Raw genomic sequence first — 24,874 nt, 5'->3', positions numbered from 1 at the left:
CGAAACCGAGTATCGTCACGTCCTTCTTCCACAGTTATCGTGAGTGGACGTCGTCCTTGCATTGAAAAAGCAGCAAGGTCGTTCAGGACTTATATAGCTCGATCCGACTGACCACAGTTCGAAGCTCTCGTCTGCTAGTCCTGTCGCGCGTCCTTTTTGATCCTGTCTTTCGCTTCTCTCGCTCTCCTTTTCTTTCACGCTTTGCCCTCGGCCAGTATTCTCTCTTTTTCTCTCTCTCTTTCTCTCTCTCTCTCAATCGGAGATATCTTACCTTTATGATATTCGCCGTGTATGGAGCAAAGCGTACGTTACTTATACGCGTGTGGCCGCAGGCGCTCCCGTGTACGAAGCCTGCGAGCTGATATACGATAGCGGATACCTAATCTCAGCAAGTGGCTTTGAAAAAAGTGAAGCGACGGCAACGGAATGTGGAATGCGAGGTGTGCTTGCTTTAATATACGACGGGGGTAGTTATATATGGGGCAAAAGTTTGGCGGGGAATTTGGGAATGGCAAGACACTGAATCGGCGAATTCGATCCGCTATAATCTTCACGACCCCAACATAAGAAACGTCATACATATTTTGCACCTCGGAGGTAAAGCGAATTAATTTTATAGGCGATGTTATACTCACGATTCCGAAATGATATATCTTCTATGAAACTTTATAGAGAAATATCGTCGGAAGAGAAAAATGTTTGTATAATTATAGAAAAGCTAATTTTATTATATAATCAAGATATTTTTTGTTATTTTTTTATTCCAGCCTCTTACAGATATTATTTTGATTATCTTTGGTTTATATATAATTTATAATGTATATACATACATCATAAATTTTTTTATGATTATTATGAAACAGTTTAAATGAAAAGAGATTGTCAGTTGATGTAAAAAACATCATGGTGTACTTCTTGAAATTATATTGTGCGTTGATTCACATTTGATTTGGATTTCTCTCTTATAATTATATAATAGATCGTGAAATTCGTAATGCGTTTTGGCCGAAAATTCTGTTTCGCTGAAGAGTTACTACATAAAAGGAAGGAAAATAGAAGAGCAGATACGCAAAAGCCGTTTACCATAAAACTTTGAAAAAAATCGAATTGAGCACAGTCGAAAATTTGTTTACGAAGAGGATGGCAAACGTGCGATGAAGTCATCTCTGTTTACAATTGAACGTTAACGTCTGTTATCAGTGTTGCATCAATTGCAGTGAATCGTTTTCTGTTAGATGACGAATCTGCAAGAGAATGTGAAGAGAATTTGTAATTCTGTGTAAAATTTCATAGTTGTTCTCTCGCATTTATCCAAGTAGACACATTTCATTTATCCCCTTGTTTTTCAGTCAGTCGCTTTTTAACAATGATTTGATTATACTCGTCGCTGTTAAGTTACGATTTGAATTACGACTAAAGTTATGATAATCTATTTTATTTTTCGGCTTTATGCGCGAATACGTGTATAGCGTGAGCCATATATGAAACGTTCGTAAAAGGAATCGCATTACGGACTTGTGAGAATGTTACATCGAATTAGATGTATTTTTGATGAAAATTATCTCATGAATCTTTTTGTGACATGAAAAACAGAGATGGCATGGATTTATAAATAAGCTTTATTTTATCCGATTTTATACGTAATAGAGAATCTATACGTTTCAAGTAAATGAAGTCCGCGGTATATATTCAACAGGTTTTCTCATAGATAGTAAAAAATGTTCAGCTATAAAGAATTAATCGCGGCAAAATAATACTTTTAATATATTTGTCAAATAATTCTATTTTTCTATATCTCAATATAATTTAAAGAACATATTGATTATTTACTTGAGATTACTAAATTATAATCTACATTTTTAAGATTTTTTGTAAAAATGTGGCTACACATTTACCTGTTATACAAAGTTAAATGTTTTGATCTTTATCGTTAAATGTCAAATATATATAAAATGTTATATGATATATCTCTTGACTTTAGAACGCATAATATAGATATCTTGCTGTAAAAGCTCGCGAATGTAAAAGTATCATTTGCGAAATACGTAAATTACAAAATCTAAAATAAATGCGTAATTTAGCGCAATAATTTTGAGCACAGAGGCCTTCGACGAAAAAATGTATCAAAACACAGTCGACAAACTTTTATTACTGTTGTAAAATATACATGCCATACTCGTGCCGTATGTGGCATATTGTGCCGCTGCGAGGTCACTTCCTCGCAATCGATTCTATAGTATAACTGCATCGCAAACACGAAGTATCGCGCGTGCACGAGATTTGCTTCAAACAATAAAATTTCATGTTTTATCTCCACGTACCGTGAAAACGTTTTCATTTATTCCGATTTTATACTGATCGTATCGAGAGAGAATCGTCTCTCTACTGAAAGACTTTCCTATTTTATGAAACGATTCTACTTTGTCGCGCTTGTGAGAATGCACGTACGTACTATGCATTTCTTATTGTTTGTAACACGTGCTGAAATTAAATTATATATTTCTTTATAAATGTTTTTTTGTTACGATATATCTTTATAAACATTTTGTCACAATATACGGTATAATTATGGTAATTAAATTTCTCGATGGAGATGGGGGAAATGCGCGTGTAATGCATATAAAATGTTATAAATAATTATTTATTTTAGAATTACAAAAAATCGCGATAAATCTTGCGGACTTTCGCACGCGCGCTATGATTTTATTGTTATACGATTGATTTATTTTCCAGTTTATATGCAAATGCGCGAGATGAGTGAAATCGAGATGTGCATGTCCTCCGTGAAGAAAAGATACACGTATAAGCAGGACGAAAGTGTTTGCAAATGAGCTGCTTTTATTGCTCTGCGCTTTGTAGGAGAAACAGTGCGTGTCGAGAAGTATCCGTGCATCGGTACTGCTTTTTGCCGCATATTCTCGACACGATTTTGTTTCTTTTAATTATTTCTTCATTATCGCGGTAGTGATCCAAGAGCTTGAAGGCTAATGCTTCATTATCTAATAAGTCGGGCTAATTAGCGCGTGTCGGGAACAACGGAGCAGTTTGAACAAATAAGAAAGTTGCATTTAAATGAGATGCACGGATATTCGTTGTATTTAAAAATTAACTTCACATCGAATCTTTATAATAAGTTTGCATTGCTTTCACGTATCCTAATTTTCCACGAACGTGTTCGTGAAAATTTTGTAAAATGACCAGCGTTTTATTAACTTGTCGATTTATTTCTCTCAAGGGAAATATATGATGTGTTGTCATATTTCCTGCCGAATCTTGCATCAATTTGGAATTTCAATTTGAATGATCTAAAACATGTTTTTCCGTTGAATCACATTGTTACACATTAAATGGGGAAGAGTTAAAAAACAGCGTAAAACGTTTAATGTTTATATCTCGCAGCAGTTTACAACACGTATTATAGATCCAGCGCGGGCGCGGTTTAAACATGCATTTATTATTTCACTGTTGCGAGGTGATTGCGCGTGGCAATATTTGTGCGCGTCTCACAATGTATTAAAATCCACGTATGTACCATGCCATGCACTATCACGCGCAAACTATACAATCGTGAAAAACGTGCTGCCCGCCCGCGTAAATTTCACGCCGCACGCACCGCGACCCGCTGAACAAGTTTTCGAGATTTTATTTTGTTAAGCGGCACAGGGCCTTATTATTTCGATGCGCGGAAAACGCGTGAATACATATAATTTTACATGAAATTATAATAGACTCTCTCTTTCTCTCTGTTTCTCTTTGTTTATCTTCGACGTATTGTATTGATGAAACGCATGTCTTCATAAATAAGTTATTCTCTTGTAACCATTATGACGAAGGGAAATGAAATTCAAATTATAAAGCAACGTACATATAAGTCACAAAGTCTCGCACATTTAATGTGTGATTTTTTTTATTAAATGTCTTCGATATTACAGAAGTGTATAGGTATGTTCGAGGTTTAAGAGAAAGAAAGAGACCTACTCGCAAAATATTCTACAATTAATATAAATGTTATATACTATATGCGATAAATTAAATATAATTAGTGTTGAGAAAGGTATATTATTAAAATATTATTGAACTTTTTTAGTTACTCCAAAATTCTCGCATGTAGTACATGGTTGCATCTCAAAAGAAAAATATTTTTATTGGAAAAAAAAACTGTTTTCTTTTAAATTTTTTTCTCTTTTGTTGTAGAAGTTATATATAGTGAAGTTTCCCTCAGAATCAACGAATTTAGAAAAGAAAATATCTAAAGTAGACAAAAGATTTCTTTCTTTTTTCTTTCTTTCTTTCTTTTTCTCTCTCGCTTTCTCGAATAGATCTGCATTTACTCTTGGAGAACGCGCGCGTCTCCGCCGCATGTTGACGCATATCCTTCCACCATGACATCCTTGTCCCTCCGACCTCCGACTCACGATCCTCTCTCTTTCGTTGGCATTGCGCTCGAGCGTAGGAGCCGCGTCGTCTGGGAACGGGTGTCAAGGGCGGCAGCAGACCAGAAGGTGTCTGCTGGGGTTGGCTCCGCGGTGCACACACAATCGATATAGCCACTAAAGTTCACGGTGCGTCAAGCGCCGCGCCAACCGCCACCCAGTCGTCGTCACTGCCGCCGCCTTCCTGCAGCTTCTTTCGCCGATTTAGTTTTATATCTCTAAAGAGTGGCGAGTTTTTTCTTTTTCTTTTTTATCAAAGGACATTTCACAAATTAGTCTTGCATATGCGATAATATAGGTTGACCGAGTGTAGGTATCGAATTCGGTAGGACGGTATTGTTTCTCAACCGAATCTTTCATAAATTTGGAATGTCTAAAATATACTTGTTTTTATATAATTGTGGATGTTAATAATAGAAATGTTAATTTGATTTGATAATATCTAAAATATAGGATAGATTAATAGTTGATGCTCTTCTTGTGACTATTGTCGAATGCGAAAATTAACTTAAAACATTCCGGTTGTATACTATATATAAATTTCATAATTTTTAAAAATAAGCTGATTGTGATATCTTTTTCAAATTTTACTAAACGTTTTGCACAAAGTCTTCTAGTCTTGCTCATGTTTCGTTTGAATTTCAAACTAAATTCCGTGAATTTTTTTCCGTGCTGGGTCGCGCAACAGGAGCGCAATATCCGGGTGATGAGGTGCAACCATAAAGAGGCGACCCTCGTAAAAGGTATCACGCCGAAAACAACGTGCCGCCGAGGCTGAAAGCCGATCTTTAAAGAGACCGTCGTAAAACGCGCAGTTTCTAGATAAATGAAGCTTTCATACATATGCTAATTTACGGATTAAAGCGTGAAAAATAGAGAGAGGCAATATTTATCACGACTTGATCTTCTCTGAGCAATTTATTTAATGTCGACGTGCGAGGAATATTTCATTATACCTCGTTGCACGATAATACGAACGCATTTTTTGGTGGTTTATATATTTCCCTCTTAAGTTTTTAAATATAATATGAATAAGAATAATAGAAAAATTATTGTGATTTACTCGTAAGAAACCCTTTGGTTGCTTTTATTCAAGCTTTAAATTACAACAAAATTTATGCATGCGGTGTGTGTGTGTGTGTGTAATTTTAGTACAAAATGTTTCTCACGAAGAATGTTCCGCATTATTAAAGCCGACGTCACAAGTGCTTTACCGCACACGTATTCCGAGTAAATTGCTCGTCAATCACCGGACTACAACTCATCTCAAATCCTGACAGGCCTATAAATTTAATGTAAAACAACTTGTAGTTTATATTAATCTCTAATATTGTAATTTTGTTACATGAAAGATAGATACACAAAGTATAATATAAAATATTGTCAGATCTACTCATCTTGTGTAGCTCTGTTTCCAGACTTGATGTTTTTCCTTATTAAAATTTACAATATTCTATCTATAATATATCGTCTCGTTTATCGGATATTTACATATTAAGACTGTTACCATATTCAATTGAATAAATTGTGCAGCAATATTATTTTATCGCTTTTTACGATGTTACAAATCTTGATAATTTTTGCGATGTCACTTTAGCTTGAAAGGGTGTGATTATGTAGTCGTTTAGCTTATAATTTCGTTTTATAAATTATTATCGCGAACACATATCTCCTAATTGCTTTAGACGGGGCGATATATACGATCGGTGTGAATGCAGCCTGTTCAGGCTCTCAGGGCTTCATCCTTTAATGATTCAAGAGGCACTTAAATTAATTGGCCTCCTAATGTTAGAAATCAGCGGAGTTAAACGATATAATAAAGAGGCAACATGTGGCAATAATAATAAACGGGGAAAATTAGTGGTGTATTATCAACGTTTATCTAGGTTGGAAAAAATTCTGTGATCTTACTTCTATTTCGGTATACATATATTTTGGTATAATATATACATTATAATTCCGATTTGTAATTTTTAAGAAATGAAGTAAGAAATCGATAGATGCATCATATTTTCATGGATCGTTCCGAGTCTCTTAATAATGCGATTAATATTTCACGTTCGACGTTCGATAGGAAAAGATTTCGTATCGCACAAGGGAAGAAATATAACTTCCTCTTTAATTCATAAAAATGTTCCCAAGTCTCTAAAATTATTTTTGAATCGCAAAATTTAATTATGTGATGATAGTACAAGCTTTTACTATATACATAAACATGAAATTTTCAATTTAATTGTAATATATGTGAGAATGTGTGATAAATATTATATTTGTAAAAAATTTAAAAAAATTTTTACTCATGTGGAAAACCTAACTTGAAGATCAAGAATAAGTTTTTCAACATTACAAATAGAACTATAAAATATCTTTTACCACACATTTTGATTTAATATTTATTTAAAAAATAAGTTTATTTTTATTTTGATTGAAAAAATATTGACAAAAATTATTTTATTATTATTCTTTATCTATATATTTTTTATATTCTGAGATAAAAATAGTGTAATTTTAATGAAATAAAAAAAGAAAACGAGATTAAGTCGTAATATTTTTTACGACGATTTAATGTAACTCTTTTTTAGTTTATTAAAATCATACAATTTTACTTTTCTCTCAAATAAAGGACTGAAAATAATAATAAATTAATTGAAATAAATAGCTTTTTAATTAAAATAAAAGCAAACTTTATATTCTTTAAATAATATGTAATTTTCTCTAAACATGGAATAAAATTAATCAACCCCGCATTCAAATTATTATTAAAAGAAAGAGTTAAATAATTTGTATTAAAATTTGAAATTTATATAACTTTTTAAATTGTTATTATAGTAACATTTAGATGCATATCAAGAAGATTAGAATACATTTTATTATTATTCTCTCTTAGAATTTAAGTGTAACAGTATTTCCATTTCAAAACGCTCTCTCGGCAAAATAGAATTAATTGGCACTTTAGGCACTAATGAGTCCGCAGAATGAAGCGTAAAATGTATTAATAGAATATTTATCAAAATTAAGTTGTGAAACGTAAGAAATAAAAATACATTTTATTACATTATTATAACGGTATACTTTTCGTAGAATGTTAAATATTTTGTGGTAGCGAGACTGGCTGGAGCATACGATGTTTGTTTTTGTTAGCACGTGCTGCTGATATGCAAGGCCGTCGCGCGGTCGTGTTGTCATTTGCGCAAGCGAAACTTGTGTCTGTCAGCAGGGACAGCAGGTATAGTGCCACGTAGTGGCACGTGCCGCACGATGTTTCGTCGCTTTATCTATATATCGAAACGCAATCGTGTCGACTATCGGAAGACACCAAACGCCATTATTTTCTACAAACAATTAATTGTTAGTTCGTATGATTTTAACATCCGCAATTAACGATTTTAAATACATTGGTTACTTATCGGAACAAGTATTTTTCACCCGATTTATTCGTACCACTTAGAAATTGAAATGATATAACGGAATTATGGATTATAATAGCGTCGAGCGTCACGCTTTGATTTTTTAAACGACGCGCTTTGGATTGAGAACGTGGAGTGATATAACTGGATCAAAGTATACTAATGAAAAACTTGATATCAATTTGTTAATAATATGAGTAACTCGGTGGGTTTATACGATTAAAACATATCGCGCATGCAATATCGAATTTTGACTGTATATTTTCAAATGTGATTGCATCTTTATCAATATTAACTTAACTTTATTAATGTATGATATTAAAATACCAACGTCATTTTTGAATTTTTTGGTCATAGACGGAACATTATACGTATGAAAAATAAATCAACTTCGAATTGAGTAGCGTCGCGCATTTAATGGGTACAGTCTTAATTGAGACGTGTTTTAATAATTTTTCATATTTTAAATAATGTCAATTGTGTAGCGTAAATTTAAAATTTGCGCATCGTTTGTGATTTTTAAATTAAAATCTGCCGTTTGAGATTTCGTTTGTTGTGCTAATCGATCAGACTCATCACCTAGTTTCATATTTTTTCACATGACTTTCACAATTGCATTTTAATTAGGATTCCATATACAATAGTAAAGTTCGCGTTGCGTGCGATTAATGTCGGAAGTTTCGTGCGAAGTGACGTGAGGTTATGTTCTGTTGTGGAGTATTGTATTATGTTATATGCCAATATATGCGAATGCAACGAAAGAGGAGGAAAAGGTCTAGAGTGATGGCAAAGCAACCGTGGTGAGGTGAATAAATTATTTTGTATTTTATTAATATAAATCTTTATGAAAATTATATCATTTATATATATTTTCTAAATATTTTTTAAATAGAATTTGATGTCTGCGTTTGATCTCTCTGTCTGTTTCCAAGATTAAATTTTATATAAGCCGATATGTGTGTGTGTGAGAAAAAATATTTTATTAAATTTTTTTAATATGCATTTGACAAATATACATCATAAACATGAAAGACAGACAGGAAATATTTTACTATCAAACTAATTTATTTATTGAAAAAATATGTCACAACTAATTTATTTATTGAAGAGATACACTATATAATAATTAATTGTCTTTTTTTTAAATATATATATCTACTAAATATGCCAGTTTTATTCCTTTAATTTTTTATATCCATCCTTATTTATTAATAACTTGATTTTATACCACTATTACAAAAACGTTTTAATAACTGAGATTTAATAACTCTCTTGTTGCATATGTAATATTGCGGAGTGTTTCACAACAGCCGTACTTTGACATACTTTAATAGCGTCAGGTTTCATGAGAGTGATCGTTCCATTTCTCACGATTGGTAAGGTATGTTTCTAGTTGATCTCTAATCAAAATGTAAATATTAAACCTTCTGCGTCTCAATATAGGAAACTTTATTCCGAACAACGTCCGATACGCTTTTTTGATACGGAATTTATATAATGACTATATATAAATACTAGGCTGAGCTTTCCGTTTTATAACCGTGGCATTTGTTTGAATAAATCGAGGCGGAACGACATGTCGCCAGTAAGTTTATTACTCTCTCAGACCATTCTTCTTCGCTTTGTTAGGTTGTTGCGAGCGAGTGTTATTGACTTCTTTAAGGAACTGATTTTAAAAATTTTAATGCGTTTCAAAACAATTTTTAATTTATGAACACTTGAAGAAAATGTCTAATAACAAATCCAATGAGTCAGCAGTTGAAGGAGATGGCCTTTTATAAAAAAATTTAAATTTTTTTATGTATATTTCTATTTATTAGCTGTATTTGTATTTAAGAAGAAATAATGAGGAAATTCAAACATTTTATGTCATATATAACTTTTATACATTATTCTATATGTATTTCATATTTTGAGAAAAAAATTTTTATTTTACATTTTTTATCGTATAAAGTACCTCACCATTGGCAATCCGCATTCCTATTCTATATGCATTTCATATTTTTAGAAAAAAAATTTTTTGTCGTATAATGTATCCCACCATTGGCAATCCGCATTCCATGGCTTTCAAGGATTTTTCACGCCAGCTTCCTTCGAACTTATCGTCTGCAAGAAAAGAGGACGTTAACAATTTGTTTTACAGCACTATAAATTAAATGAATAATATTTTACATTACGTATATAGTATACCTACAGGATGATTCTGACCGTGCCAGCTGTTTTTCTCAGAAATGTGACGTCGCAGGAAGTTAGGAAAACAATTTTCATTACTAATGCGCGCTCAAAGTAATCATTTTGGTGATGATTTTATTTTTCCGAGCAAACCGGAAGTAGGTGTAACTGGGGTCAGTTTTAAAATTTCAAATTGGAACATGGGTCGAATGGGGTATCACTAGATAGAGCTTTTAAAAAAAAGGTACAATTTTTACTAAAACTTTTTTCAACTATCTCTTACAAGTTTCGAGAAAAATTCTTTTGAATTTGTGCAGTAATTAGTAATTTACAAGTGCTCGAAATGTTTCCGCGTTAGTTTTTTGAATTGTTGACACCATTTCTGACCGTTGACGTTGTTATGTATGATATGTGATGATAATTTTACAAGTGCTCAAAATGCCAGCCACCTTGATACACACATTGCCCAACCGTGTTTTAACGCTGTCAGTAATTCGTAGGACTTCTTCGGGACTCAGCGACTGATAGGTGTCCCGGATTCGCTCCATCATGTCGTTTCTTATTGTTGGACGATGCTAGTAAATAATGTCTTTGGCTCGCGACGCAAAAAAATTCATGGGAGTCAAGTGGGGATTGAGATGGCTATTTCACAAGTCTTCTCCACACATTTAAATGAATTTTCTTCGAAACTTGTAAGAGATAATTAAAAAAAGTTTTAGTTATAAAAGTTGTTTCTTTTTCAAAGCTCTATTAAACGATACCCCACTCGACTCAGGTTTCTATTTAAAATTTTATAACTGACCCCAGTTACTTCCGGTTTGTTTAGAAAAATTAAACCATCACCAATGATTACTTTTGGTGTTATTTAGTAATACAAATTTATTTCCCTACTTTCTTTTGACGTCACATTTCTGAGAAATACAGGGCACAGCTAATCGGAATCATCTTTTATATGTATATATATTAAAAACTAATTACATTCTTCTCTGCACTTTTTCAGTAACTTATCCCATATTTCATCCCAAGCCTTTGCGTCACGAACGACTTTTTTAAGGTAATTTACACCTTCGTCCCACAATATTCCACCCTCTTTGTCGATCTAGAATAAAAAATTATTAAATGAAAAAAAAGTTTATATTTAAATATATACTATAAGGGATTTGTTTTTTACTACTGAAAATTAAGTTGATCTTTGTTTGAGTTATTTACTTAATTGACTTAATTGTTTCAAAATGTAAATCCATATTTTTTTATTGTTTTACATGACAATCGAGATTAAAACAAAAATTTTTTTTTGGAACATTTTTTTTTATAATGCAGTTTTTTCGAGGTAATTGACTTTAAAGAAAGAATAACATTTGTTTTATAATATCTTTATACATATCTATGAAATTATTAGTTATTTAAAAGATTTCTGAGTAAAAATAATAATTTTGTTGAATAATTTATTCTTTGAAAATGTATAATACCTAATATAATGAAGGCAGGAGTAATATTTTTGAAGATAAACTTTTCCATTTAATTCCTATTTCTTTGTTTCGAAATTTTGCGAAATGTAAGTTGCATTATAATTTAGATAAATTTTGCTAATGAATTTAATTTTTTTTCTCTTCTTTTTTTTCTCTTTCTGTCTGTCTCTCTTAAATATATATATGTATATTTGATTACATAATATATTTACTTACCAAATTTTTCTTTTGTGCTATACAGTATGGTAGCTCGGGTCTAGGAATCTCTGCAATATATGAATATTCTATGTATATATATTTATATACATATATGTATATACAGTACCGATCACACAAAGTATACATTATACATACATAAATACATACATACTTATATACGTATATACATATAGTGTAGTTTTATTATTATGTCTATTTAAGCATATTAACAAAATGTTTAATAATTATTTGTTATTTAATTAAAACACTCACTCAATAAACCCAATTCCACGACGCATTCTGCAAATATTAAATGACACTCTATCAATTCTTTGATGTCGAATATCTTTGATATTATAGTTTCTTTGATATCGTGATTTATCTGTGCATCGCTCACTATCTGAAATCCACAGAAAAATTAATTACTTTTAAAAATATTGTTTTACTATATTTATATCATTTTATTATGTGTTACAATTTTTAATTATTTTATTTATAAGATAGAAAACAATTCAATGCATTTGTTCAATACGATAACTTTGAAGCTATTTAACTTTGATAAAATACATATTATTTTGCGTGTAGTTTTGATGTTTATAAAGTGAGAAATTTCCAGTAACATAACAGATTCTTTGTTGTATGTCTTTGTTCTACATTTGTTTCTTTACATTGTTGGTCTATGAATAATAACACCTTGCATTACGAGAAGTAGTCGAGGACAGGGATTTGCTATTAGAAAATTATATTTTAATGAGTTTTTAAATCTAGAATTTAAACAATTTTTGCGATATGTAATTTTAATTCGACGTTCAAGCGGATCTTTGGAAAGATATCTAAAAATTGACTGAATCTATGTTATGTGATGTGGTTCGAAAAAAAAATTATTAGTTAGATACTAATTGTCAGTACTTACGACGGCAGCCAGTACACACGCGACGAACACTGGAGTTCTCATTCTTGGTTTATCTTGGAGTGTTTTAAGACGTGATATTCGTACGTTCGTTACAGCATTCCAAGACCGCACTGATATACCAAATTTCGGATGGGATGTATATATAGAGGAAAGACACCTATTTACATACTTAATGAAACACAAATTATACAACGTTAATACTGTCTACACGTTATTTTTCGCGAACTTTGTATAAACAGATGTACTGATTGTTCTATTTGTAAAACTGGCGTAATATTCTGTTTATATTTCAAACATGTGTGCTGGATTTTTACTTGCGTAATACTACGCCATTCTTATAATATATTTCGTGAAAAGCCAATATTTACTACGAGCAAAACAAAGCTTATAACACGTCTATCATGTTGACACAGCTATTTTAGCGCAATTAAATAAAGCATATATAGAAATTTAGTGCTTTTTACTAATTTGTTACTCTATTCCGGATTTTGTTGTTTTAGCCATTTTGAAAGAAACAGTGGGTGTGCTAGCTTAAGTTTCAGTTAGCTCACAGCCACATAAAAAATAAAATTAAAAAAAAAAACAAAAAAAAAAACAAGGATATATTTATTTAGTGGTATTTTGTTGCTAATTTGTTGCTCTATTTGTTGCAAATTTATTGCACTATCTCTACCATGAGAAAACTACGCCTTTAATTAATTCCATTTAACCCAACATTTTATAATTCCAATTTCAAGGAAAATCTCAAAAGATTATGTATCATTTTGATTTTGTTCCTTCATAAACATTTCCATCTATCCCGATTTTGTTGCTTACTAGTTTTAACATCGGAAAACGACCCCTAAATATTCCTATCTAGCACAAATGTGAAGCAACAAAATCAATATGATATAATGGTTCAAGATATTCCTTGAAAATATTATTATAAGATGCTGTACTAGATGGCGATAATTAGAGACAGTTTTCTGATGATAGGGGCGGAGCCACAAAATCGGAGTTGACGAACATGTTAAGCAATAAAAATAAAACTTTAGAACTTGAGTCGTCATGTGAATAACTAAAAATTAATCAAGGTATGCTGATCGACCCAACTGGCCAAATTTTATTGATCAAAGTAACGCTACGTTTCGACCGTAGATTCCGGTCCTTTTCAGGCGTATGTACAAAACTCACAGAAATTAATTAATCAGACATAATGCCCAAACTACGCCGAATCTAAAAAATCTTTGTGCGTCGCAATTAAAGCGATAAAATATTTGTCAAACGGCATGATTCGTTAGATGTTTGTGTCATGTCAGAGCCGTGCGATGGTAAAAGTTAAACAAAAATAAATCTAAGTAATCCATCGAAATATTTCTTTAGACTGGAATTTTAAAGATATTGTGCTAGATGAGATTAATTAGAGGTAATTTTCTTATAGGGTGATGCAACGAATTTGGAAATGGAGCAACAAATTAGCAATAAAATAGCATTAATAAACATATTCTTGTTTTTTTTTAATTTGTTTATATGGCTGTGCTAAATATTAAACTTAAGCTAACACAGCCACTGTTTTTTCCGAAATGGTTGCTGCAACAAAATCCGGAATAGAGCAACAAATTAGTAACACAAGGGTACTAAATTTCTGTGTATGTTTTTGATTGTGCTAAAGTGGCAATTTTTAACGCGTTTTAAAATAATGTTAATCTATGGGCAATTGAAGAAAATGTTCAATAATAATAAAAAATCAACATTGTCAGTACATATCTGTAATTGAAAATTCGCTACGTATTTATTTGAAAGCTTTTTATATATTATCCAAGAAATCAGTAGTTGAAGGAGATGGCCTTTTATACAGATTATTTAAATTTTTTTATCGTTATCTCTACTTATCAGGAATCCATATTTGTATTCAAGGAGAAATGATAGGGTAGGGAAAACCGGGGCAAACTCGACACGATTTTTTTAAAGGCAATTTTCAACAATTAATTAAATATTTAAACAAATTCAATGGTACACATTTAAAAAGTGTTCCTTCAGGTACAAAGTTGCTTAGGAAGTTTTGCTGTACGTCGCTTAGTTTTGCCCTCAGGAAAGGAAAAGTGACTCAAAGACAAATTTTCAAATTGAAAAATTTCGGGCAAACTCAACATTTTGTTTGATCGATACAATTTGATCTGGAACTTATTTTTTATTGTCTAAAACTAAAAATACGTTGTTTATCGTGAATTTAGAAAGTACAAAAATTTGGAATTAAGTAAAACATTCATTGGAAATTATGAGAACAAAAATTGTTGAACTTTTAATTATTTTCATCTAAACTCATGTCTGAAAAACAATTTATGCAAGTATATTCGCGATCGGACGTACGCACACATTTGTCATGAGCCATATGACTACATGACAAGCATCGTTTGTTATTGGGAGCCGATGAAACCGCGTGGTGTCAACTTTGCCCCGAACGTCATTTTTCACTTTTGCCACTCCAAAAAACATAAAAATTTTGAAAATATGCAAAAACTGTTACCGGATTCGCATAGAGCATTAAATTTTCCATCAAAGTCACTTACATATATGTCGCAAGAGTAAAGGTCGATGAAAGGGTAGAAATTTTTGAGAAATGAGAAAAATTACTTTTTATTGTCAAAAAACGCTTATGTCGCACTAAAAATTACACCATAACTCAGAATGTCACCAAATTCCATTGATAATACTGGCACATAAAGACGCATTTACAGTAGGAAAGGCAAGTTTCTACGATAAATTTAAATTGGCAAGAAGCCTAGTGTGAAGTTTGCCCCGGTCTCCCCTAATTAAAACATTTTATGTTATAAATAATTTTTATATATTTTTCTGTACGTATTTTATATTTTCAGTAAAATAATTTTTATTTTACAACATTTTTTGTTGTACAATGTATTTCACCATTGGCAATCCGCATTCCATGGCTTTCAAGGAGTTTTCATATTTGTTTCCTTTGAACTTATCGTCTGTAAAAAAAAATAGCGTTAAAAATTTGTTTTACAGCACTATTAATTAAATGCATAATACATATTTTACATTGCACATATAGTATACAGGGTGATCGTGCCAGCTGTTTTTCTTAGAATTGTGACGTCGCAGGAAGTTAGGAAAACAACTCTTATTACTAATGGGCACCCAAAGTAATCATTGGGGATGATTTTATTTTTCTAAACAAACCAGAAGTAGGCGTAACTGGGATCAGGTTTAAAATTTCAAATAGGAACATGGATCGAATGGGGTATCCCTGGATAGAGTTTTCAAAAAGAAACAACTCTTATACTAAAACTTTTTTCAATTATCTTTTACAAGTTTCGAGAAAATTTTTTTTGAATGTGTGCAGTAATTTACAAGTGGTCGAAATGTTTCCGCGTTAGTTTTTCGAATTGTGGACACCATTTCTGATTGTTGACATTGTAATGTATGATATGTGATGATAATTTTACAAGTGCTCGAAATGCCAGTCTCTTTGATACACACATTGCCACAACCGTGTTTTAACGCTGTCAGTAATTTATAGGATTTTCTCATCGACTGACAGGTGTCCCGGATGCGCTCCATCATGTCGTCTCTAGTTGTTGGATGATGCTAGTAAACAATGTCTTTGACTCGCGACGCAAAAAAAGAAATCCGCGGGAGTCAAGTAAGGATTGAGATGGCTATTTCTCTCTCTTACAGGTCCTCTCCACACATTTAAATGAATTTTCCTCGAAACTTGTAAGAGGTAATTAAAAAAAGTTTTAGTATAAAAGTTGTTTCTTTTTCAAAGTTCTATCCAACGATACCTTACTCGACCCAAGTTCCCTATTTGAAATTTTATAACTAACTCCAGTTACACCTACTTTCGGTTTGTCCAAAAAAATAAAACTATCGCCACTAATTACTTTCGATGCTCATTAGTAATGAAAATATATTTCCTAACTTTCTGCGATGTCACATTTCTGAGAAAAACAGCTGGCACAAGTAATCGGAATCATCTTTTAGATATATATATATTAAAACTAATTACATTCTTTTCTGCACTTTTTAAGTAACTTATCCCATTTTTCATTCCACAATTTTTCGTCACGAATGAGTTTTTTAACGTAAATGACACCTTCGTCCCACAATATTCCATTCTCTTTGTCGATCTAGAATCAAAAAGTATTAAATGAAAAAAGTTAAAAAATTTATATTTAAATGTGTACTATATAAGGGATCTGTTTTCTATTGCTGAACTAGCTCCACTAGTTCAGAGTTTATCTTTTTTACTCCATATATATTGGAAGGAAAAAGATAAACGCTGAACTAGTGCAGCCAGTTCAGCAATAGAAAACAGACCCAAGGTGAACCACTTTTATAATGTTAATGACAAAAATCTCATAAAATATGCATTATATAAAAAAATGTTTTAGATAAAACTTGTTTGGAATCAAAGAGGAAAACAAGATGGCACTATTCGTTTCATCATAAGTGGCGCTAATAGGTCAAAGAGGGTCAACTTAATTTTTTTTTGTAGAAATCTTAATTTTTATTGTTTTATATGATAATAGAGAAAAAAATAAAAACTTTATTCGGAACATTTTTTTTATTATTGCAATTTTTTCGAGATAATTGACTTTAAAGAAAGAACATTTGTTTCATGATATCTTTATACGTATCTATGAAATTCATAGTTATTTAAAAGATTCTTGAGTAAGATTAATAATTTTGTTGAATAATTTATTCTTTGAAAATATTTAATAATAATGAAAGCAGGAGTAATATTTTTGAAGATAAGTTTTTCTATTTAATTCTTATTTCTTTGTTTCGAAATTTTGCGAAATGTAAGTCGCATTATAATTTAGAGAAATCTTGTCTATAAATTTAATTCTCTCTTTCTCTCTCTTTTTCTCTCTCTTTTTTGTCTCTCTTAAATATATATATATATATGTAGGTCCAGAGATATGTTCCGGGACTGTTTACGTTTTTTGAAATATACAGTCCTGGAATATAACGCATATATATGTAATCAGATTCAAAAAACTGTCCCGAAAAATGCCGTAGGACATCAATTTTTTCCAGGACAGTCCTGGAAACTGCCAAATGTCCCGGAATATACCGATATCAAAAATAAAAGTCCCGGAACATACTTTCAGACCTACATATATATGTATATTTGAATACATATATTTACTTACCAAATTTTTCTTTTGTGCTATACAGTAGGATAGCTCTGGTTTAGGGATCTCTGCAATATATGAATAGGTTTTTGATAACACAGTTTTCCAAATGCATAAAATACTATGTACGTCATTGTCGGGGAATTGCTTTTTGAAATTGATATTGCATCGCGGAATATGAATTTTTAAATGTAGCTTTTTTTCAGAGATATGAATTCGATAACGATAATGGAATATACATATAACGATGTACTCTAACATAATACAATACCTATAATAATGCAAAGTTTCTTATATAATAATATAATAATATAATATAGTATCTAAGATAATTTAGAGTATATTGTAACTGTTACACATTTATTTATATATATGATAATATTATTTTTTAATATACTATAATAAATTGCTTAATATCATGAAAAATAATAACCAGAATAAAAATGTTTTTAAAAAAATACTCTAATATATAATATTATAAAAATTATATTTTAAATAAAAAAGAAATTAAAATTTTATAACGTTGTTATTTTATTAAAAATGAGATTTAATTTTATTGAAGCATGAAGCTTTAATGAAAAATTTTTTAACAGACAGGATAAGCTACTTTTATATATGTATACATGTAGTTTTATTATTGTGTCTACTTAAGGATATTAACAAAATATTTAATAATTATTTGTTATTTAATTAAGACACTCACTCAATAAACCCAATTCCACGGCGCATTCTGCAAATATTAAATGAAAATCAATCAGGTCTTTGACGTCGAATGTGAAACGTTGAACGTTTGATGATATAGTTTCTATGATATTGGTTAACAGTGCATCACCCACCGTCTGAAATCCACAGAAAAATTAATTAATTTTAAAAATATTATTTTACTATTATTTATATCACTTATTTGGCTACGGTCAACGTGACGCTACAAATGCTTTGGATGGAGCGTTCTTCTTCTCTTTCTTTCTTCATTGAAAAAAAAGAGAAGAGGAATGCTTCGAAGCATTTGTAGCGTCACGTTGACCGTAGCCTATATTATATTACAATTTTTAATTATTTTACTTATAGAAAACAATTATTGAATGCATATGTTCCGTACGATAACTTCGAAGCTCTTTAAAATTGGTAAAATACAGATTATTTTGCGCGCAGTTTTTGTATTTGTAAAATGAGAAAATTTCAGTAACATAACACATTCTTTGTTGTATATCTTTGTTCTATCTACATACGATTCTCTAAATTGTTATTGGTCTAATAATATCTATTGCATTACGAGAAGTAATCGAGAATAGGGATTTGTTATTAAGTTTATAGAATTATATTTTAATGAGTTTTTAAAACTAGATATTAAATAATTTTTGCGATATGTAATTTTAATTGGACGTACAAATGGAGTTTGGAAAGATATCTAAGGATTAATTGAATCTGTGTTATGTACGGCTCGGAAAGGAGATTATTAGTTATGGGTACTAATTCTCAGTACTTACGACGGCTGCCAATATGCACGCGGCGAACATTAAAATCTTCATTCTTGGTTTATCTTGTAGAGTGTTTTAAGACGTGATATTCGTACGTTCGTTACAGGATTCAAGACCGCACTGATATACCGATATTTCGGATGGGATGTATATATACATACTTAATGAAATATGTACAAATTATACAACGTTAATACTATATCCACGTTATTTATCGCGAACTTTGTATAAACAGATGTACTGAGATTGTTCTATCTGTGAAACTGGTGTAATATTTAATTTAAATTTCGTATAAACAAGTGTGCTGGATTTTTGCATGAATATAACTACCTTTTTTTTTGTGAAAAGCTAATATTAGCAACGTAACTTTTAACACGTGAAGCACAATTAATTCTGATCATTAAATCAAATTGGTACATCTTAACAACGTAATAATATAATAACATTTAAAAAAAATGTATAGAAGGATTATATCATTTTGATTTTGTTACTTCCCATTTCCATCGATCCCGATTTTGTTGTTTACTATCCTGACCATCGAAAAACGACTTCTAAATATACCTATCTAGCACAAATCTGAAGCAACAAAATCAAAATGATATAATGGAACAAGATATTTCTTGAAAATGTTATTATAAGGTGCTATATTAGCTGGCGATAATTAGAGACAGTTTTCTGATGATAGGGGCGGAGCCACAAAATCGGCGTTGACGAAAATGTTAAGCAACAAAAATAAAACTTTAGAACTTGAGTCGCCATGTGAATAATTAAAAATTAATCAAGGTATGCTGATCGACCCAACTGGCCAAATTTTATTGATCAAAGTAACGCTTTCGACCGTAGATTCCGGTCCTTTCCAGGCGTATGTACAAAACTGACAAAAATTAATTAGTCAGACATAATGCCCAAACTACGCCGAATCTAAAAAATCTTTGTGCGTCGCAATTAAAGCGATAAAATATTTGTCAAACGGCATGATTCGTTAGATGTTTGTGTCATGTCAGAGCCGTGCGATGGTAAAAGTTAAACAAAAATAAATCTAAAGTAATCCATCGAAATATTTTTTTAGACTGGAATTTTAAAGATATTGTGCTAGATGAGATTAATTAGAGGTAATTTTTTTATAGGGTGATGCAACGAATTTGGAAATGGAGCAACAAATTAGCAATAAAATAGCATTAATAAACATATTCTTGTTTTTTTTATATTTGTTTATATGGCTGTGCTAAATTAAACTTAAGCTAACACAGCCACTGTTTTTTCCGAAATGATTGCTGCAACAAAATCCGGAATAGAGCAACAAATTAGTAACACAAGGGTACTAAATTTCTGTGTATGTTTTTGATTGTGCTAAAGTGGCAATTTTTAACGGGTTTTAAAATAATTTTAATCTATGGGCAATTGAAGAAAATGTTCAATAATAATAAAAAATCAACATTGTCAGTACATATCTGTAATTGAAAATTTGCTACGTATTTATTTGAAAGCTCTTTATATATTATCCAAGAAATCAGTGTTGAAGATAGCTTTTTATACGAAATATTTAAATTTGTTATTGTTATTTTTTACTTATCAGGAATCTATTTTATTCAAGGAGAAATTACAGGATAATTCAAATATATTATATATAACTTTTATACATTGTTTTATATGTGTATTTCATATTTTCAGAAAGACATTTTTATTTTACATTTTTTGTCGTATAATGTACCCCACCATTGGCAATCCGCATTCCTATTCTATATGTATTTCATATTTCAGAAAAAAATTTTTTGTTGTATAATGTATCCCACCATTGGCAATCCGACTTCCATGGCTTTCAAGGATTTTTCATGCCAGCTTCCTTCCAACTTATCGTCTGCAAAAAAAGAGGACGTTAACAATTTGTTTTACAGCACTATAAATTAAATGCATAATATATTACATTACGCATATAGTGTACAAGATGATTCTGACCGTGCCAGCTTTTTTCTTGGAAATGTGACGTCGCAGGAAGTTAGGAAAACAATTTTTATTACTAATGCGCGCTCAAAGTAATCATTTTGGTGATGATTTTATTTTTCCGAACAAACCGGAAGTAGGTGTAACTGGGGTCAGTTTTAAAATTTCAATTAGGAACATGTGTCGAATCAGGTATCACTAGATAGAGCTTTGAAAAAAAAAGGAACAATTTTTCCTAAAATTTTTTCAACTATTTCTTACAAGTTTCGAGAAAAATTCTTTTGAATTTGTGCAGTAATTTACAAGTGCTCGAAATGTTCCGCGTTAGTTTTTCGAATTGTTGACACCATTCCTGACCGTTGACGTTGTAATGGATGTGTGACGATAATTTTACAAATGCTCGAAATGCCAGCCACCTTGATACACACATTGCCCAACCGTGTTTTAAGACTGTCAGTAACTCATAGGATTTTTTCGGGACTCAGCGACTGATATAGGTATCCCGGATTCGCTCCATCATGTCGTTTCTTGTTGTTGGACGATGCTAGTAAATAATGTCTTTGGCTCGCGACGCAAAAAAAAGAAATCCATGGGAGTCAAGTGGGGATTGAGATGGCTATTTCACAGGTCTTCTCCACATATTTAAATGAATTTTCCTCGAAACTTGTAAGAGGTAATTAAAATAAGTTTTAGTAAAGGTTGTTTTTTTTTTTCAAAGCTCTATCAAACGAGACCCTACTCGACTCAAGTTTCTATTTGAAATTTTATAACTCACTCCAGTTAGTTCCGGTTTGTCCAGAAAAATTGAACTATCATTAATGATTACTTTGAGTGCTCTTTAGTAATAAAAATTTATTTTCAACTTCCTTTCGTCACATTTCTGAGAAAAACGGCTGGCACGGGTGATCGGAGAATCACTTTTTATATGTATATATATTAAAACTAATTACATTCTTCTCTGCACTTTATAAGTAACTTATCCCAGATTTCATCCCAAGCCTTTGCGTCACGAACGACTTTTTGAAGGTAAATCACACTATTGTCCCACAATATTCCACCCTCTTTGTCGATCTAGAATTGAAAAGTATATATATATATATATATATATATATATATATATATATATATATATATATATATTAAATGAAAAATATTTAAATATAATTTAAATATACTATATAGGGTGAATCATTTATAATGTTAATGACTCATAAAAATATCTCATAAAATATGCATTATATAAAAAAATGAGGACACAAGATACTATTTGTTTCATTATAAGGAGTACTACTATAGGTCAAACAAAGGTCAACTGAATTGTTTCAAATTAAAAATTCTTATTTTTTTACTGTTTTATATGACAATAGAGATAAAAATAAAAAATTTATATTTGGAACATTTTTTTTAATAATGCAGTTTTTTCGAGATAATTGACTTAAAGAAAGAACATTTGTTTTTTTGATATCTTTATACGTATCTATAAAATTACTAGTTATTTAAAAGATTCCTGAGTAAGAATAATGAATTTGTTGAATAATTTAGTGTTTGAAAATATTTAATAATAATGAAGGCAAGAGTAATATTTTTAAAGATAAGTTATTTTATTTAATTTCTACTTTTTTGTTTCGAAATTTTGCGAAATGTAAGTCGCATTATAATTTAGATAAATCTTGCTAATGAATTTAATTTTTTTTCTCTCTTTCTCTCTTTCTCTCTGTCTGTCTCTCTTTCTTTGTCTCTCTTAAATATATATATATGTATATTTGAATACATAATATATTTACTTACCAAATTTTTCTTTTGTGCTATACAGAAGGATAGCTCGGGTTTAGGAATCTCTGCAATATATGAATATTCTATGTGTATATTTGTATACATATATGTATATACAGTACCGGTCAAAGTATACGTACATACGTATATACATATAGTGTAGTTTTATTATTGTGTCTATTTAAGCAAATTAACAACATTAATTATTTGTTATTTAATTAAAACACTCACTCAATAAACCCAATTCCACGGCGCATTCTGCAAACACTAAATTAAAGTCTATCAGTTCTTTGATGTCGAATACTTTTGATATTATAGTTTCTTTGATATTGTGATTTAACTGTGCATCACCCACACACACCGTCTGAAATCCACAGAAAAGTTAATTACTTTTAAAAATACTATTTTACTATATTTATATCACTATATTATGTGTTACAATTTTTAATTATTTTACTTATAAGATGGAAAATAATTGAATGCATTTGTTCCACACGATAACTTTGAAGCTCTTTAACTTTGATAAAATACATATTATTTTCGTGTAGTTTTGATACCTATAAAGTGAGAAAATTCCAGTAACATAACAGATTATTTGTAGTATATCTTTGTTCTATATTTGTTTCTTTAAATCATTGATCTATGAATAATAACACTATTGCATTACGAGAAGTAGTCGAGGACAGGGATTTGCTATTAAGTTTAGAGAATTATATTTTAATGAGTTTTTAAATCTAGAATTTAAACAATTTTTACGATATGTAATTCTAATTGGACGCTCGAGCGGATCTTCGGAAATCTGTTTAAGGATTGACTGAATCTGTGTTATGTGATGTGGTTCAGAAAAAATATTATTAGTTAGATATTACTATAATTGTCAGTATACTTACCACGGCAGCCAGTATACACGCGGCGAACACTAGAGTCCTCATTCTTGGTTTATCTTGGAGTGTTTTAAGACGTGATATTCGTACGTTCTTTACAGCGTTCCAAGACCGCACTGATATCCCGATATTTCGGATGGGATGTATATATACATATTTAATGAAATATGTACAAATTATAAAACGTTAATACTGTTTGCACGTTATTTATTGCGTACTTGGTATAAACAGATCTGCTGATTGTTCTATCTGTGAAATCAGTGTAATATTCTGTTTATATTTCGTACAAATGTGTACTGGATTTTTGCGTGCGTGAAACTACGCTATTCTTATATTTCGTGAAAAGCCAAGGTTTATTACGAGCAAAATTAAGCTTATAATCTATTAAGCTGACACAGCGGTTTTAGCACAATCAAATAAAACATCCATAAAAATTTAGTGCTCTTTTATTACTAATTTGTTATTCTATTTTGGATTTTGTTGTTTTAGCCATCGAAAGAAACAGTATGTGTGCTAGTTTAAGTTTCAATTAGCATAGTCAAATAAAAAATAAGATAAAAAAAACAAGGATATATTTATTTAGTGTTATTTTGTTGCTAATTTGTTGCTCTATTCCCAAATTTGTTGCACCACCTCTAACCATGAGAAAGCTATATACTCTTGATTAATCCCATTTATAGCCCAACATTTTATAATTCCAATTTCAAGGAAAATCTCGAAGGATTATGATTTTTATTTTGTTGCTTCATAAACATTTCGATTCCGATTTTGTTGCTCCACCCATCAGAAAACAATTTCTAGATACTCGTATTTAACACAACACCTTATCTCGAATCTCAAGGCAAGATCTCGAAGGATTATATAATTTTGATTTTGTTACTTCACATTTCCATCAATCCCGATTTTGTTGGTCCATCCTTAACTTCGGAAAACGGGGAAAACTTCGGGAAAACCCCTAAATATTCCTATCTAGCACAAATGTGACGCAACAAAATTAAAATGATATAATGGGTGCGTTCAGCCGATACTCCGCTAGTTTAGCAATCGTGAGCAGTCGCTCATTTT

At 30.8% G+C, this 24,874-nt stretch overlaps 4 protein-coding genes across 5 annotated transcripts in view; 1 reads left to right on the top strand and 3 right to left on the bottom strand.

Annotated features, from left to right (window-relative positions):
• Positions 1–24,874, top strand: part of LOC143900010 (uncharacterized) — a 160,019-nt gene that overhangs the window by 30,810 nt on the left and 104,335 nt on the right. The window lies entirely within an intron of this gene.
• Positions 9,650–12,719, bottom strand: LOC143900231 (uncharacterized). Its single transcript, XM_077411326.1, has 5 exons — positions 12,593–12,719; positions 11,953–12,079; positions 11,698–11,747; positions 10,991–11,111; positions 9,650–9,946 (listed from the first exon to the last, which is right to left on the bottom strand). The coding sequence occupies exons 1-5, from the start codon at positions 12,632–12,634 to the stop codon at positions 9,837–9,839; spliced, it is 450 nt and encodes a 149-aa protein (XP_077267452.1). The 5' UTR covers positions 12,635–12,719; the 3' UTR covers positions 9,650–9,836.
• Positions 15,393–19,348, bottom strand: LOC143900469 (uncharacterized). The gene is made up of 5 exons (XM_077411854.1): positions 19,221–19,348; positions 18,437–18,572; positions 17,752–17,801; positions 16,602–16,722; positions 15,393–15,561 (listed from the first exon to the last, which is right to left on the bottom strand). The coding sequence occupies exons 1-5, from the start codon at positions 19,260–19,262 to the stop codon at positions 15,464–15,466; spliced, it is 447 nt and encodes a 148-aa protein (XP_077267980.1). The 5' UTR covers positions 19,263–19,348; the 3' UTR covers positions 15,393–15,463.
• On the bottom strand, positions 20,820–23,947 carry LOC143900468 (uncharacterized). The gene is made up of 5 exons (XM_077411852.1): positions 23,816–23,947; positions 23,157–23,289; positions 22,941–22,990; positions 22,103–22,223; positions 20,820–21,069 (listed from the first exon to the last, which is right to left on the bottom strand). The coding sequence occupies exons 1-5, from the start codon at positions 23,855–23,857 to the stop codon at positions 20,969–20,971; spliced, it is 447 nt and encodes a 148-aa protein (XP_077267978.1). The 5' UTR covers positions 23,858–23,947; the 3' UTR covers positions 20,820–20,968.

Source organism: Temnothorax americanus, unplaced genomic scaffold (assembly GCF_048541705.1).
Source record: "Temnothorax americanus isolate GAGA-0224 unplaced genomic scaffold, ASM4854170v1 Scaffold3, whole genome shotgun sequence".
In the NCBI taxonomy this organism is placed as follows: domain Eukaryota; kingdom Metazoa; phylum Arthropoda; class Insecta; order Hymenoptera; family Formicidae; genus Temnothorax; species Temnothorax americanus.
Note: the sequence above shows the minus strand (reverse complement) of the source record. Positions and strands in the feature narration are given on the sequence as shown.